Genomic DNA, 16400 nt, shown 5'->3' with positions numbered 1-16400 from the left:
CGCCACCAGGGAGTGGCCAGCGGCCACGGAGGCAAGACTTAACTTCCAAGAACGCCTTCCTGGAAAAAGCGGTCAAAACAAGACATAGATATTATTGTTTTACACTGCCGAACGACAGCAGAATATAAAATTAGTGAAAACCATCTGCATTACGCAAACATATATACTAAAGGCGCATTTTGAGCGGAAAACAGATAACCACACGTCAATCATACTCAGTGAAACAACCTACCGTGCTTGGTCCCGCCCATTTTCGACCTTAGGTCCAATTGCATTGGCTGCTTCATTCTGAGTGCGAGAAACGAACTTTTCTATTGGAGAAAATTAGAACTCCATCGCAAGTAGTTCCCAGAGGGGTGCGCTTTTTTCGTCAACGTCGAGCAATAGCGGTGTAAAGACGCAAATACGTTTCAATGAGAAAATGCACCAAAATGTGTCGCAGCTTTACTGTGTTCATATAAATAACCAAAAGTGGCCTATATTGTTGGTTTTTGACTTTGTGACAGGATTCTTTATAAGTTAAAATGTGGCTTGATGCTTAACCAAACCACTTTCAGTTTAATCGTCTTCGACTTCTTAGTTGATTTGGGCGATTATTATTCGTTATTCATACATAGGCAAGGTATCCCCTAAGAGCGCAAATTCCTGCAATTTTTTTACAAGGGTGTTTTATGTTATGTTATTTTACATTGTGGCGTTGAGGAGGGTTGAAGTGCTGGCGGCTACGTGGAAAGGATACGCGGGCCCATAAATCGAACGCACCTGTGTTTCTCCTTCATAGGGGGAGCCCATCAAGTTTCTGTGAAGTTGTGAAAAGTTGTCAACTCGAAAAAAGACCAGAGAAACTCCTCCCGTCTTGAAATTATGAGCAGTAAGTGAACTTTTTTAAAATTCAGAGGCATGTTGGGGGCGCAGCATTAACTCTACTGCCCAACACAGAAACTTGTTTTTAGAATTTAATCACTGTTATAAGCATGATATTATATACTTTGGCTAATTTCTCAAGCTGTTTTAAGTACATGACTATTTAACTGCTAATTGTCGGTACTTAGCTAACAACATTTAGCCAACAAGGCTAGCCAAGCTTTTCACGGTAATGGAACTTCGCTTTATAACTTGCATTGATATTTGCACATTGGGTGATTTTAATTTACGGTGGAGTTGGTGACGATGTGTCCAGGGTTCTGAGTTTGAAACGGTGTCCATGTCTACCGCCAGTGCGTAACATTAGCATTTTTCCATAACAGCGATGGGTTACTGTTAGCTTAGCTTAGTCAAGTCGCTAGCTAGTTTGAGCACTTCTACCAGAGATTTGAATGTCTCCTTTCATCTGCTTGATTTCCAACACAGTACGGATCTTTGATAGTTGACCTGTCGTGAAGGCGGCCACGCATGTGTGTGTGTACGCATTTATATTTATATTTGTCGCATCACTTTTGTGTTGATTTTTGACGTTTACAAGGTTTGACAGTGCGCCCGTTTAGCCAGAACTTCGTGACAATGGTAAGTCATCTTACGAACTCCTCTTTCCCCGTAGATCAGCAGCAAGGTGAAATGGCCGCTTTGGAGAGCGGTGGAGGCTTCAATCAAAAGCGGAATACAAACTCACAAGTAGGTTAACCGACGGACTCGGCGCTTTTTCTTTAATCTAAATGGATTACTGTCAACCAGGAAACATTAACCAACAGCCGCTGATACAGTTGTGTGCTCCCCGATCAGTTTCACTGTGTAATTTCCGTGTGTGAGCTCCTTTTTTTTTGGCGGATTGTTGATTTTCCTGTGCGGAGCACATGTCACTGGGGTGGGGAATGGGCAGGTAAATTTCACCCACACGGGGTGTTCCCATCAAACCCCGGCACTTCATGAGCATTTTGCTCAGCCCATTTGGCTGGCCTTGGAGGGGGTGGCTAAGCTACTGTGTCAGTTTATAGGGCAAAATAAAGTGTGGGAGGGGAGATGGGTGGGTTTGGGGGGAGGGGAAGGCGATCCCGCGGCTGCTGCTTTAGAAAAAAAATGCGGTCCCTCCCATAGTCTCCCACCCTTCTTCCCTCTGGACCAGCCTCACATCGGGACTTTATGATGTAAAATAGGCCTAACCAGCCACTGCTGTGCAAAGTAGTCGCACAAAAGAGCGCGTTGCTTGTTGTAATTACTCAGCAGTGAGTTCCAGCCGTAATTCTACAATGCAAGTTTCCCTTCTTCCAGGACTCGCAGCAGCCGTCTCCCCTCGCCTTGCTGGCAGCGACGTGCAGCCGAATCGACACTCCAGGAGAGAGCGATTCCCCTTCAGACCAGCAAAACCAGCAGCAACAGCTCGAGCTAAACCAGGGTGCTTTTACCTCAAATTCCAACGGCTGGCAAGTTATCCCCTTAAACATTCAAGCGTCTTCGGGTGCCAACACCGCCACCACCGACTCCTCGGCAGTGATGGCGGGCGGGGACGCGGGAAAGAGCAGACAGCTGCTGTCGCCATCAGCGGCTGTTGGAAGCACTCAGGGACAACAGCACCAGCCACAGCAATATGTCGTAGCTCAGGCTCCATCCATGCCCGGTCAGCAGGTTCTCACCACCATATCGGGTGTGATGCCCAATATTCAGTACCAGGTTATTCCCCAGTTCCAGACGATAGATGGTCAGCCACTGCAGTTGGCACATGCTCAGCAGGAGTCTGCCGTTCCTGCAGCCGCGGCTCCAGGACAGCAGTTTCAAATCGTATCCTCTCCTAATGGGCAGCAGCTCATAGCCGCCACAAACAGAGCTGGCACCGCAGGAAACATCATAACAATGCCCAGTCTCATTCAGGGGGCCATTCCCATTCAGAATATCAGCTTAGGAAATGGCATGCTCAAAAACCAACCCCAGTTCCTGGCAAATATGCCAGTGTCTCTCAATGGAAACATCACCTTGTTGCCCATCAGTACGGCAACTGGCGGCACAGGGGCAGATACAAACGGGGGCGATACTGCCCGAAACCAAGTTACGCAGCAGCAGCAGCCGGTGTCTTCGACCGGCTCGACAGGATACGTGACGAGTGTGTCTACCGCACAGACTGCCACTTCTTATGGATTGACCCAAACGCAGAACAGCAATGGTGTGATGACCTTTCAGCAGAACACAGCAAATTTGGGAGTCCCAATACAGCCTGAGAGCAGAGAAGGGCAGCCGCAACAGCAGATCCTCATCCAGCCTCAGCAGGTCATCCAAGGCGGGGCCACCCTCCAGCCGATCCAGGCCGGCACCGTTGCGACCGCCGGCGGTCAGGTATTCGCTGCTCCTACAATTAGCCAGGAAGGGCTTCAGAACCTTCAGATCATGCCCAACACGGGCTCCATCCTGCTGCACACCGTGGGCCCCAACGGTCAGGTGAGCTGGCAGACCATTCAGATCCAGAATCCCGCAGGACCGCAGATCACACTGGCTCCGGTGCAGACTCTGCCGCAGCTCGGCCAGGCTCAAGGAGCCGCTGCAGCCGCGGGGGTCTCTGTTAACGCAGTGCAGATCCCAGGCATCCAGACCATAAATCTCAACACTCTTGGAGGTTCTGGGCTGCAGCTGCAGACCGTTCCCATCACCCTCGCCAATACAGCAGGTCAGTCTGTTTGGAGAGTTCTTTTTTTTACTCATTGGTGCCACTAGGAACATTTGAATTAGATGGTTTATTTTGTTTAACATGTCATATGAATAAGTTAAAGACAATCTGACAATTATTATAATCCCCCACCCCAAGTTAATTCCTGTGAACTATTTGCTCGAAATTTTCCCTCCAGATATTTGCTCTTAAATGCAAATCATCCTGTATCTGGGGATTAATCTGCTTGCTCATTGTGTTTGCTGTTTACTGGTTTTACCAGTTGTTGGCTCAGCAGCTCTATGACTCTCTGCACCTGTGTGTGTGTGCGTGCATGTGTTGTGCGTGCATGTTTTGCCTGGGGTTAACGCCTCTTCCATGATCACTTAGCACTACTGTGTGTGTCATATGTGGGTGTAACTTGTAATCACATATGGACTCTTTGGCTCTTGGCTTTCTTTCCCATTTATATTGTATTATATTTTATTTGCATTCTCACTTTAAATACACTCCTGGTGTGAGCTGGATGTTTGAAAACTTTCTTGGATCAGAAACTGTGTCATTTGTTAAATAAAAGGCCTCAACTACTTCTAACAGTTGAGTATTTTGCTCTCTTGTACCTGCAGGCGACCAAAACCTCCATAGTGGTGGAGACACTTTGGATGATGGCACAGCTATAGACGAGGGGGATATGAGCCCACCTCCTCAAGGAAGACGCAACCGTCGGGAAGCCTGCACGTGCCCATTCTGCAAGGACGGAGAAGGACGGTATGCTGCTGCACTAACTTCCTGCCTCTGCCTTTAACACACAACTGTTCTGCACCATGAAGCCTTTTTAAGAGTCCAGAGCTACTGTATTTACACGACCATAAGGCGCCCTGTATCAAAAGGCACAGTCTCAGTTATGGGTGCTATTTCTGTATTTAAAACATAAAAACATACACAAGGCGCACCGTATCATTGGGCGCATGCTGAAACATACAGTAAAAAATGACAAGGGAAGTAAAACAGTGAGTTTTGACACATTTATTGAACAAAATATTCATTCTTCCGCCACAAAACCATCAAACATTTCATCTTCTGTTTCTGAATTAAACAGCTGCGCTATTTCAATGTCCAACATCCCGAATTCCTCTTCTTAATCATCTGAATCAGACTCACCGACCGGTTCCGCTTCAGCGTTGATTTTGTGAAAGCTCTTACAATACATGAAGACGGTATTATAGCCCATGCGTCTACAATCCACCCGCATATGGTGGCATAACTTGCCCGCCGCTGCCTCATAGATGTGGCTGGGCGCCGTTATCTTGTCGCGGCAGTAGGTGCGGAAGATGGCCGCCCTCTCCTGGTAGTCCGCGGGCAGCCGCTGCGCAACAGTTTTCCTCGCGCGTATGGAGAGATGCCGCCGCCTCATAAAGCGAAAACACTAAGATTGCTCGATTGCCATTTTCAGCCGCATATTCGATGGCCTGCAGTTTAAAGTAAGCCTCATTCATATAGGTCTCGCTTGACCGGCGCCATTTTAAGGGATCCTTACGCGTTGGTGTCGCTAATCGATTGGCGGAGCGTTTACCGTAGTGCACCTACCAAAGGCACACAGCACACACAAGGCGCTCCATATTAGAAGGCGCACCGTCGATTTTTGAGAAAATCTCAGTGTTTTAGGTGCGCCTTATGGTCTTAAAAAACGGTACAAATGACCTTTAAGCCACGTCGTTGCCTTCTGTGCATCCATATCTTAATCTTTAGGTCATCATGCAGTGACCTCCCACAACTCTGTAATTGAGATTTTTCCTTTTTGACTTTAGTGACCCGACTAAAAAGAAGCAGCACATATGTCACATCTCCGGCTGTGGAAAGATATACGGCAAGACATCGCATTTGAGGGCTCACCTGCGCTGGCACACGGGCGAGCGGCCCTTCGTCTGCAGCTGGTCCTTTTGCGGCAAGCGCTTCACACGTTCAGATGAGCTCCAGCGCCACAAGAGGACGCACACAGGTGACACCCACGATCTAGGCTGACATTTTGGTGACGGCCATGTCGTCGATGCCCCTGGACTGATTGTCTCTCGTGCGGTTTCAGGTGAAAAAAGGTTTGCGTGTCCAGAGTGCCCCAAACGTTTCATGCGCAGCGATCATCTCTCCAAGCACATCAAGACCCACACGAATAAGAAGGTACCGGCGGCCTCCGCAAGTGGCATCGCCGGCTCCTCCGACCCCACTGCCGTCGGGACAAAAGTGGAACAGGGAGCAGGAGCGGCTTCGGATCAACACACCATCGTCACCATGGAAACCTTATCAGCAGAGAGCATAGCACGGCTAGCCAGCAGCGGGCTCAACATGATGCAGGTGGACCTTCACCCAATGAACGGTAACAGCTACTAAGAGACGGTAGAGGGTTGGTGTAAAGGAGCTTCAGGAGAGATGGTTACACACAACGGACGATGTTAAATGAGAGAATAGAGTCAGAAGGATGGATTTTTCGTCTCCCGCTAGATGGAGGACACCAGTGGCATTTAAAGGATGGGGATGGAGTAAAATGTTAGGCTAGAGAAATGTCTTATTTCCTCTAAATGGAAATGGCTACACTAACATTGAGAAGATTAAATCGTAATTGATGATGGGATTGCAGTAGATCACCAGGATTGGCACACTTGACATAAACGGAGGCTGAGAGCTTCACGACCTGTCCTTCTTTATCTCAGGTGTCTCCTCTCAAACTGGGCTGCTGTATCGAATGTGTCCTTGAGGCTTATTGGCCCACATAGCCCAGTTTTCTTTAATTCAGCCCTATATTTGAAATAATGAACAGCAAGTATTGGATTCACTTCTATGGCTTGGTTTAGGAAAATGCTATTTTTCCAGACCAATAATCCCAGAATGATTTACTGCTCACCTATTAGTAGGAAATAATATATAAGGTCACAGCGAGGTGGGAGCTTATAAGCACTAATATCAGGCCGCTGAAATCCTGAGAATGACCCTTTAGCCCAGGGGGTTGAACAAACCCAGTCCTTGAGAGCCGAGTCCAGCTGGCTTTTCTGTGGTACCGGTCAGAAACGTCTCCCAGTGGGATCCAAAGGGCGAGGGTTCCTGCCCGGTAGAGCAAAAGCCCGGCTGGGTTGCAGACCTGAAGGACTGGCTCTGGACAGCCCTGCTCTAACCTCTTATGTAGGTACACTTTCAAGCCATCATGCTTTGATGTTTATCATGGCAAAAATATTGGTTCTATGTATTTTCTTTTTTTGGTAATGTAATTTCTAAATTTGACTTGGGCTTACGCATTTGAAAGACATTGCCTTTCAGTTGTATGAACCTCATGTACAATCACATTATTACTTTTATATGTATGTAGATTAAATGTGTAAACAAATGCAGTCTGTTCAGTCCAGATATTCCCTCTAAATTGTTTTGTTATTCTGCTCCTCTGAAACTGTTCATTTCTTTCTGTGGAGGTGTTTCTTCTTGAAGCAGCATTGATCAGGATGGAGCATTTCTTTCCTGATGTCCAGACAGCACAAATGTCAGCTCAAAGCCAAAGGTTCATGCACACTTTAGGAAGCACAACTGCAAAATCTCTGTTTATCAAACTCAAATCTGATTGTAACGTTCAGCTCAAGGTGTAAAGTTCACAACCTGTTCCAAAAAGATGCTTCTTAAATATATATTTTTCCATGAGGGAAGTTTTTTTTCCCCCCTCAAAATACAAGTTGCTGAAACTCCTTTGAGACTTCACTCACCTACTTATTCAACAAGTGCTCTTATTTGTCTGTCAGTTTTAAATAAGGGATTTTTATATTGTATGTACACAACTACAAATGCCATCAGCTGGATTAAAATCAAATGTCTCATTTCTTTGTAAACTTGGATAAACCGCTTTATTCATTTAAAAATCACCGCTTGTCTCAATTTTGTTGAACCTCGAAGCACGTGGAACATTTAAACCCGTCCTCACATGTCTACGCCCTCCTCGCTCTTCAGCTTGTTGCGAAGGCTGTAAAGAGAAACTACATTTGAAGGAAATGCTGGGAAAATATTTAGCTAGAAACGAGCGTCCCCGCACACCTGAGGAGGTAGGAGTGGACGTCGGAGAAGCCGTGGTACTGAGCCAGGGGGAAGAGGATACCCGTCGGGCAGCGGCCGTCACGCTGGCGGCAGAAGCTGCAGTTGCAGATGCCACGGCAGGGAGGACACTTCCACTCCTGGAGAGAGAGACAAAATTACACACACATCGTTTTTAAAGGGGCAAAACGGCGAGCTGATAGAATGTGTGATGTGATATATATATATATTTTTTTAAATTGTTCAAGGATAAAAACACAGTCCACCGCCTTTGTTCGGATTAAATGTGGTTAAATTGGAAGAGTTTTAGGCTACTAAACTCATAATATTTTAAATCAGGAAACTTGGTTTTCCCTCCACTTCCTGCTGCTGTCCACAGGTAAACCACGTGTGTTGCCCTGACAACAATACACAAGCAATCTCAATCAGGAATTTAACATTGTAGATATTAAACACTACTAAATATATATTGTTGGCTCATGTCCCACCTAAACCAAAATTAGCAGGTGATATAAACCCAGGGAGAGTTGCCAGGCTTCCACTCCAGTGTTTTAAAGGTGAACTTTGCTGCTTATGCAACCAGAGTTCAACATTTACTGAGAGAAATCTGTCGGCGGCTGGGAAATGACCTTAACAATAGAGTTTAAACGCACAGAAAGAGGGAAATCTGTGTGCGCAGTGTTGGTTTCAGTCATCTCACCGGATCAATTAGCGCCTTCCTGACGTCCTCCCCGTATCTGTTCCTCAGACACGGTCCGCAGAACTGCCCCTGGATCCCCCGACAGTCAGCGCTTCGGCAGCACGTCTTGGTGTCCACCGTCTTCTGACGGCACTGGTGGCAGGTGGAACCCTGGAGGCAGCGAGAAACAAATTGGTTCCGGTTCATTCGTTGTTTTTAAACTAAATGCGCTGCTGGTTTGGAAACTGAACAATACTGGGGCGACTGGCTCCCAACTCACTATGGCGCTGTTGTAGACTTTGTCAGTCATGTTGTCCGCCACCAGCTGGATGTCGTCCTCAGTGATGTCCTCCACAGGACGGATCACGTGAGGCTTGGACCGATTCGGCCGCGGCGTGCCTTGGCGCCGGGGAGTTCGACGGACCTGCAAGGCAACTTGTTTGTATAAGAAGGCAGGAAAAGGTTTTTCCCCACCGTCCCTCACAAGTGGAAAGTGACCTCCAGCAGCTCCTCCTCCAAGCTCAGCTCCAGTTCTTCATCTTTCGGCGTCGACTGAGACTCAGCTCCTCCCATAGAGCGGGTCAGTCGGCGAGACGCCCGCTCTGGATTCCTCCTGGCCTCTCCTCCCAAACGCGGCGGCCGCTGCGCACAGTTGAGCAGAGCACCTCAGCACATGCACCTGTTTGCTTGTCGCAGTGTCTGAACGCTAATGACGGAGCTCACAGAACCCTTCTCCTTTGTCTTCTGCTTGGCCTCTTGTTTTCTCAACAGGCCTGCACCTCCTGGCATCTTCTGCAGGTCTGCCATCAGCTGGGCCAACTGAAAGAGACCGACACCATGTGGACACCCGGATTCAGCTACTTTAGTAACTCTGAACACTTTCCAGCCAAATCTGCACGGTTGGCAGCATATTCAACATTAAAAAAGGATAATTGGACTAATCTTGATTTAATAAAAAAAAAAAAACAAAACTTCTGTCTGTTTTTGATAGAGTTTTAAAGTAAGGGCTGATTGGTCATGTGCTCTCCCCCCTCCTTATTTTGCCCTGTTCTTTTATAAATGCACAAAAAAAGGCAGTTTACCATCGCTTTATTGGCTTTGATGTTCTGTTCTCTCCTGCTCAGGAAAGAATCTGGCACGTCCAACGCACAGTCAGATCCATGATCCTCAGGAGGAGACGGAAGGGTCACCGGTGTGTCCACAAGTTCACCTTTGAACTTAAGATGTCTCACTCCCTTTGTCTGACGGGCGTGCTGGACCTCCTCCTTCACTTTGCTCTTCTTCTTGTCCTTTACCTCATCTTCGTCTTCCTCCTCTTCCGCAGGCTGCTGGGTGGAGCGGAGAGCCACCCTTAATCTGAAGGTGAAGGCACCTGGTGTGGGTCTTGGCTGCTTGGGGGACAGGTCAGGCTCAGCTTCATCATCATCTTCATCTGCTGAATTCTGAAGAGATATTAAAAGATGCCTTTTTTTTTTTTTAAATGCTTGAAAAGTAACACTCAGATGTTGTTATTTAACAGTAGTTGCCCATAGATGCTTCGTCAATGTATTGTATCCGTACTTTAAAGCGACATAAACCTCCATTTTTGAAAAGGTAAACATAGATTTATAATCCTTTAACGAGTCATCTGTATTTATACTGGTGAGAGCGCATTGCGATCAATGATCATGCTGCCATAAAAAAACACTATTTTGTTACCACTGTGGTGCTGAGTTTTACCACATTTAAGAGAGACATTACCTACCCAGTGATCTCCAATTTCACTGTCAGAAAATCCGTAAAAAGTTTGTTCATTTTCAGAGTCGTCAGCAAACACTTCGGCTACAGCTAGCTTCTTAGCCTTGGACCGCTCCCCTTCCTAAAGTTTGGATTAAAACACAAAAGGCTGACTATACGGTTTACTGCTTATTAGCATTGACTACGACGTAATTAACCTCTGTTACCATGTTAAACTTGATGATCGTGAATGGTGAAGAGTAATCCTGAAAGTTAATTGTAGGTCAGCGTGGTCCACCTGCGCCACATAGGCTAATAAGGAATGGGTACGCGTGGTTCATGACCCAAGTCAGCACGCCTGAGAGAGAAAAGCAAAGAAACTCTACTTTTTCGTGACTCCGCCCTCAGGGGACACGCTGTGCAAGTAATGCTCGTCTTAGTCAAGGTTTGGAAAAAAATAAATTAATAGTTTTCTTAAGTGAAGCAAAAACATCATAATTCAGGTAAAGGTATCTCAACTTTGATTAAATCTTTATACTTACTCAAACTCATTTCCAATCGTTACTGTTAAGGATGCAAACATCCTGATTTTAATGCAACCCGTTGCAATGTTTTTTTCTCAACCCGTGTTCTAATTTTCCTCTTAAACATTGTGAATCTCGATTCCATTTTGGAATTTCTTACTGGCATTTTGATTGTGTGTTCACCACAATAATATTCAAACGCAAATTCAACTTAAAAACAAACAAAAAACAAACCTAGGCACACATACATTTTAATAGACGCCTACATGCTGTGTGCCATACTAGTGCTCCAGAGATGCCACAAGAGGGAGCCAGAAGGTCAGGATCCAATATTTACTGCTTCATTTATTAGATTCATTCTTTCAAATATTTCCTCTCCCTGTTCTGTAATGGTTTGTCGTGTACTCAGTTGTATTAGAATTATTATTTTTGTACAGCAGACAGAGTGTGTTGTTCATGCAGGTGTGCATCAGTGGGAGTGTTGCTGGAAAATGTGGGGAAACTCCTCTCACATTCCCAGGACTGATAACCATTCACTTGAGATGGGTCTAAATTTCTGTTCCCAGAGTCACCATGATCCTGCAACAGTTGCTGACTTTAGCTGTGGGTGAGTACATTCACTATTCAAAGATCAAATATCACAGGATTTTTGTAAATAATCTGCATGCTTGACTTTAAATGTAACAGTGTGAGTGTTTCTATTTAGGATTGGGGCATGAATAATGCAGTCATCGTGTTTTTAACAGTGACACTTTTGACTTTAAGGAATACTTAGGCTTTAGTTAAAAGGTCCCAATTTAATCATGAAACGATGTATCAGATAAATGCTTTTGTACATGGATGACAACATTTTTGTGTGGGACATTAAGACATCGCTCAACCACAAGGTCGAACCCTCCTTAAATGTTTTTATCATTAATGTCTTGTGTGCTGAAAGATATATAGTTTACCCCAAATTAAAACATTTCCATTTTTCTAACTGGAGGGTTTTTGTGGGTTGTTTTTTTTGAGGGGTTTTATCAGTGTGGGTCTTCTCTATTATTTGGAAGGCTACACAGATTTAAAGAATGCTCAAGTGGGTCTGACTGAAGGACTCTTTAACAAAGTTAATAATCTATCAGTAATAATACTGACCCATTGAAGCACAAATCATGAATCCGGTATTCAGTCCTTTGCCAGTGGCTGTTCCTCCTCTGTCTTCCTCAACAGAATGCATCCTAATAAGTGTCTCCAGTCAATCTTCTCCACAGCAGAGACGCTGTGCGTACCATGTGACTGACAAGGGGGACGTGTACACAACTGCTGGCAATGTGAGCGGGTCGGTGCAGCTCTGCAAGAACACCCAGTGCTGTGTTGGCTACTACGTGGTGATCGATGGCCGGCCCAAGGCTGACGTTCTCGGTGAGGAGATACAAACAAGGACGGCTGGATTACATTCAAAAGGAATGTCTGTGCATCCTCGCTGTTGATTTCTTCTGTTGCAGCTTGTGATAAAGTGGAGAAGCGCTGCACAGACACAACCTGCAAGGCCCAGGTGTTCCGGAATGTCCGCACCTTCAAGTGCGTTTGCAACACGGACCTGTGCAACAGCAACGTCACCTGGAGCCAAAACGCACATGACGAGTCTCAACACGCCAGCTCCTATTACAAAGGTGTCGCGCCACATCTGCGCCACGTGCTCTGCGCTCCTGAGAAATCATTAGGAGCCTTTCTTTGTGGTTCTGGCATGATGTTCATGGAAAAACCTCAATAAATAAATAAAATTCCAAAAATCAATCCAGTCTCTCGGAATCATGGCACAGCTCCCCAAATGGGAGTACGACGCCTCCCGGTGGAAGGCTGCAGTAAAAGAATCAGCTCCTCTTTCCATATTCTTGATAACACTCAAACTGGAATGTACTCCTCCAGAAAGGAAAGACTAATTCTACATTAAATTCATTCCAATGTTACCAAACAAATTATTTTGTATTAGAAATCCCCCCCAAATGGAAAGATTACCGGTACTTTCCAAGCTAAGACCATATGTTTTCTACTGTGCTTTTTAAAACATTATTAATCATTTGTCATTTATGGTGCTTTTAGATGAAACCATGACAACCGCTCTCATTTCGATTGGAATCTTGCTCGCCCTCGGCCTCCTGATTGTTGCCATCCAGTCCAGAAACTTCTTCACGGTGAAAAGTAAGTAGAAAAGATACATTGTTCTTTATCAAACAGATTTTGTATCACAAAAAACATCCCCCGCATTTTGAAGCCACCATTCACCCTTTTTGTAAATGTAGTTTGACCTTGGATCCCTCTATTCACTCAGCTGAACTGACCTTGGCGTTTATCTCTGCTCTGACACTCCTTTGTGCTTCCATCCTTTCTGTGTGACTCTTCAAACACATTTCTCTTCGCTCCTCAGTCAGCCTCTTTAATTTAAAGCACCCTTTAAGTCATATCATTTCAAGTGAAGCCTTTTCCCATCTGCTCTCTCCATTTGAGATAAGAATTCAAGGTCTCTTGACACTTATGACTTCTCGTTGCTGCGCTCCCACCGAAAAAAGGAGCCTTCTGACATTGACGCTACAGACGTTGAGCTGCAGCAGGTGAGAAGGTGAACGAAATTCTGGTGAATGACATCACCACTGCTTTCATCTCAGTGTTGTACATCTGCAGGTTTTGTGCCGTGGGAATTTTGCAACGGTTTGGCTTGGGACACACCAGGAATCCAGAGTAGCCGTGAAGGTTTTCCCTGCAAGCTGCAAACGCAAATTTACTGCAGAGAAGGAAATTTACGAGCTCCCGCTAATGAGGCACGGTGGAATCGTCCATTTCCTGGGAACAGCGAGGAAGCCTTGTGGAGACAGCTGGCTCATTGTCCTGCAACTTGCTGAAAATGTAAGTTGTGAGCCGTCGTTCTGCTGAGTGGTGAGAAGAACCGAGATACAGGGGGGACGGAAAGTCTTCACACCCTCAGAAACCTTGTGTCATGGTGATGTCTCGTGTCAAAATGAAAAGAAAAAAAAAATTTCCCACCTCATCAATCCACATTCTACAGCCCAAATCCGGAATTTATGAATTTTCCCACAAATTAATGAAAAAAAGGGAAAACTGCATCATTAAATGAACATAAGTATTCACACTCATGTGGGTCAGTCAGGTGCTCCCTATTTCTTTTGATCAGCTTTGAGATGGTCCCACATCTTCATCAGAGTCCAGCTGTGTTGAATTAAATGGACTGAAGCTGACTTTTAAAGCACACCTCTCTGAATAAGGCCTTAGAGTTTGTTCTGCAAGCCAGAGAACTGCCTGAAGAGCTCAGAGACAGCAGTAGCAAGACACAGATGTGGACAAGACTAGGGGGAAAAATCTGCTTCATTTACTGTTTCTAAGAGCTCAGCGGTCTTCCTTATTCCCATATGGAACAGGACTTTTCTTACTGCTGGTTGGCAGCACCACAACACACCAAAAACAGAGCTGTGAGTAATTATTCAGCCTTTTTCGTGTGTCTTCCAATGAGTAAATTCAGGATTTGTCAGGTTCCGCTGTACCCACAGCTTCAACAAGAGAGGAAAGGAAAAGCAGAAAGAAGGATGTTTTCTATCAGTACTCTACATTATTCAAAGCAACAGAAGCGCGTACCTGCCCCTCTTCTGTAACGTTAGTTGTTACCCAGTGTTCTGCATTTCTCTGGTCCGGCATGTTCTCATTGACATAAACATCTGCCTTTATTTCTTGATTCCAGGGTTCTCTCCGCACGTTCTTGTGTGAAAACTCCGTTGACTGGACGTCATCACTGAAGTTATGCCTCTCTTTGTCCCAGGGGCTAGCCTATCTTCACTCTGACCTCCATAGACACGGTGTGTGTGTGTGTGTGTGTGTGTGTGTGTTGTGTGTGTGTGTGTGTGTGTGTGTGTGTGTGTGTGTGTGTGTGTGTGTGTGTGTGTGTGTGTGTGTATTGTATCTGTTCTGAACTTGGCACGGTTGTAAGGATTTACAATACATAAGCAAGGAACTCTCAGCTCAGTTCTGATGCTAACCACACAAGGCAATCTTGTTTGAGAAACTTTGCTATCCTTTGCCGCACGTTTTCTTGCAGATGCACACAAACCACCTGTGGCTCACGGCGACCTGAGCAGCTCCAACGTGCTTGTGAGAGCCGATGGCGCCTGCGTCCTGTGCGATTTCGGATGTTCCGCCATCCTGCATTCTTTTTCAGGATGTCACAGACAGAGCAACACAACGAGCCCGTTGGTGAGCAGAGACGTCGCGCCTAAAACACGCGTGAAAACCATCGCTCGGGCAATTGTGTGCGTTTTTCTGCTTTGGCCGTAAAACACAATGTGCAAAACGTGCAGCTCTTGACTCTAACTACAGAACCTCGTTCAGTGGGGCACGTTGCGCTACATGTCCCCTGAGCTCCTGGAAGGCTCTGTCCATCTTCACAACAAATGGTATCTGATGCACGCCGACGTCTACTCTCTGGCACTGCTGCTGTGGGAGATCTGGATGTGTTGCTCTGATTTCAGTCACGGTACAGTGAGCAGCAATGTGCAGGTGCTGTGCAGCAGGCAGGACATTTCCCCCAGTGTTTGTTTTTCTGATCCTGTTTACAGGCGGTGATGCTCCTCCACGGCATCAGTTGCCATATGAATCTGAGCTGGGAGCCAATGTCTCCATAGAGAGCCTCATTTTGCGAGTGTGTCACATGGGCATGAGACCTTACATACCGCAACACTGGGAAGCGCTGTCACAGGTAGTCCTAAATATAATATCCATGCAGTTCATGTTTTGTTACTCAACTCAACTCTTTTATAACTCGCAGGGGTCTGCCTTGGAGGAGATTCTGACAGATTCTTGGGACTCTGAACCAGATGCTCGTCTGTCTGCTCAGTGCGTTGCAGACAGACTGGTCTCTCTTCAGTCTTACCATAATGTACCTGTTAAGCACCTGAAAGCTTCTATTTGTGTGGCAACTGCTTAGCTGTATCCATTTGATCCTCTGCTACACCTTATTTGTGTATTTCTTAGAATATCTTTTATGTTCTCGAAGTATAATTTTACTTTAACAAGTTTTGTGCCTGGTTTCTATTTTTTTTTAACTGGCATCTATTACTAAGTCTGCCAACATACATTAAAACCACTCAAAAACATCTATTTCCTGTGCACCATCTCCACAGGTACCACCAACAGGAAACAAACAACAACCCATGGGGTGAGGTGTGAGCTAGAGGTTTTGATGCATCAACAATCAGCAGTGCAACACACTAAAGGCTATGACAATGAATAAGGTCTTTAATTTCAAGGCCTCTAATTGCCTTGTGGAATTACCACAGATGGTAACCAGAAACTGGACAGGACAGTGTTAAACACAGCTGTTTTCAAACGACAAAAAGATGCTGTTCTTAAACTGGCCACGAGATGGCGACTCTAATAATTTTCGTCAACCCTCAAAGATAGACTCGTCAGTCTGTTGGAGACTCGGTTGAGAAGGGAGGGTTGTGGGTTCAAGGCCCGGTGCGGACAAAGCATTGGAAGGCGTTCCAGTAGTACGGGATGGTGCCAGAACGCCTTCAGAGCACTGCCGAGGTACCCATGAGCAAGGGACCGAACCCACAAATGCTCACTCATCCAGGTGTAACCTGCCTTCACCCTCCCCAGGACCCCAAAAGGAATAAAGAAGTCAAGAAAATGCAAAAACGCCTTGATCTGTGCTCATCATATCAGCTCTGTTTACCACCCCACCCAACACATTTACAATCGGCAACTGTGTTGTTATCATGCCACTTTATGTGTACATACAGCAATAAACATTGAATGATAAAGAGTGTGTATGTGTGTGTGTGTGTGTGGGGGGGGGGGGGTT

General features: G+C 45.8%; 3 protein-coding genes across 12 annotated transcripts; 2 read left to right on the top strand and 1 right to left on the bottom strand.

Moving 5' to 3' along the window:
* Nucleotides 1-721: 721 nt before the first annotated feature.
* On the top strand, nt 722-7464 carry sp1 (sp1 transcription factor). 2 transcript variants are annotated; one of them, XM_057029342.1, is made up of 6 exons: nt 722-871; nt 1538-1611; nt 2206-3589; nt 4195-4336; nt 5377-5567; nt 5652-7464. In XM_057029342.1, exons 1-6 carry the CDS (start codon nt 865-867, stop codon nt 5951-5953), a joined length of 2100 nt encoding a protein of 699 aa, XP_056885322.1. In that variant the 5' UTR covers nt 722-864; the 3' UTR covers nt 5954-7464. The 2 variants fall into 2 exon arrangements, with proteins under 2 accessions (XP_056885322.1, XP_056885323.1); XM_057029343.1 differs by lacking the exon at nt 722-871 and adding an exon at nt 878-1093.
* On the bottom strand, nt 7420-10392 carry LOC130523799 (cell division cycle-associated protein 7-like). Of its 3 annotated transcripts, none has more exons than XM_057029352.1 (9): nt 10253-10392; nt 10054-10167; nt 9392-9751; nt 9033-9128; nt 8808-8951; nt 8590-8733; nt 8331-8480; nt 7634-7770; nt 7420-7562 (listed from the first exon to the last, which is right to left on the bottom strand). In XM_057029352.1, exons 1-9 carry the CDS (start codon nt 10253-10255, stop codon nt 7520-7522), a joined length of 1191 nt encoding a protein of 396 aa, XP_056885332.1. In that variant the 5' UTR covers nt 10256-10392; the 3' UTR covers nt 7420-7519. The 3 variants fall into 3 exon arrangements, with proteins under 3 accessions (XP_056885332.1, XP_056885333.1, XP_056885334.1); XM_057029353.1 differs by having other exon boundaries at nt 9392-9741; nt 10050-10167; nt 10253-10383; XM_057029354.1 differs by lacking the exon at nt 10054-10167 and having other exon boundaries at nt 10253-10270.
* Nucleotides 9837-16359, top strand: LOC130523798 (anti-Muellerian hormone type-2 receptor-like). 7 transcript variants are annotated; one of them, XM_057029350.1, is made up of 13 exons: nt 9837-9902; nt 11116-11156; nt 11759-11950; nt 12034-12201; nt 12632-12730; nt 13037-13140; nt 13211-13432; nt 14280-14394; nt 14634-14788; nt 14912-15068; nt 15151-15290; nt 15360-15427; nt 15715-16359. In XM_057029350.1, exons 1-13 carry the CDS (start codon nt 9853-9855, stop codon nt 15758-15760), a joined length of 1557 nt encoding a protein of 518 aa, XP_056885330.1. In that variant the 5' UTR covers nt 9837-9852; the 3' UTR covers nt 15761-16359. The 7 variants fall into 7 exon arrangements, 6 of the variants coding, with proteins under 6 accessions (XP_056885330.1, XP_056885327.1, XP_056885331.1 ...); XM_057029347.1 differs by having other exon boundaries at nt 14924-15068; nt 15360-16359; XM_057029351.1 differs by lacking the exon at nt 15360-15427.
* The last annotated feature ends 41 nt before the right edge of the window (nt 16360-16400 follow it).

Source organism: Takifugu flavidus, chromosome 4, assembly GCF_003711565.1.
Source record: "Takifugu flavidus isolate HTHZ2018 chromosome 4, ASM371156v2, whole genome shotgun sequence".
Lineage (NCBI taxonomy): Eukaryota > Metazoa > Chordata > Actinopteri > Tetraodontiformes > Tetraodontidae > Takifugu > Takifugu flavidus.
This window is presented reverse-complemented; position numbering and strand designations above follow the sequence as displayed.

Bases quoted from the DNA above. Each gene is read 5' to 3' on its own strand.
- sp1 (XM_057029342.1), top strand. The intron at 4,337-5,376 runs GTATGCTGCTGC...TTTTGACTTTAG, and splicing joins TGCAAGGACGGAGAAGGACG to TGACCCGACTAAAAAGAAGC. The intron at 5,568-5,651 runs GTGACACCCACG...GTGCGGTTTCAG, and splicing joins CCACAAGAGGACGCACACAG to GTGAAAAAAGGTTTGCGTGT.
- LOC130523798 (XM_057029346.1), top strand. From the start codon at position 9,853: ATGTATTGTATCCGTACTTTAAAGCGACATAAACCTCCATTTTTGAAA. The intron at 14,789-14,911 runs GTGAGCAGAGAC...CTCTAACTACAG, and splicing joins GCAACACAACGAGCCCGTTG to AACCTCGTTCAGTGGGGCAC. The intron at 15,069-15,150 runs GTACAGTGAGCA...TCCTGTTTACAG, and splicing joins TTGCTCTGATTTCAGTCACG to GCGGTGATGCTCCTCCACGG.
- LOC130523799 (XM_057029352.1), bottom strand. The intron at 9,752-10,053 runs GTAGGTAATGTC...ATATCTCTTCAG, and splicing joins GTGAAATTGGAGATCACTGG to AATTCAGCAGATGAAGATGA. The intron at 8,481-8,589 runs GTGAGTTGGGAG...CGCTGCCTCCAG, and splicing joins AAGTCTACAACAGCGCCATA to GGTTCCACCTGCCACCAGTG.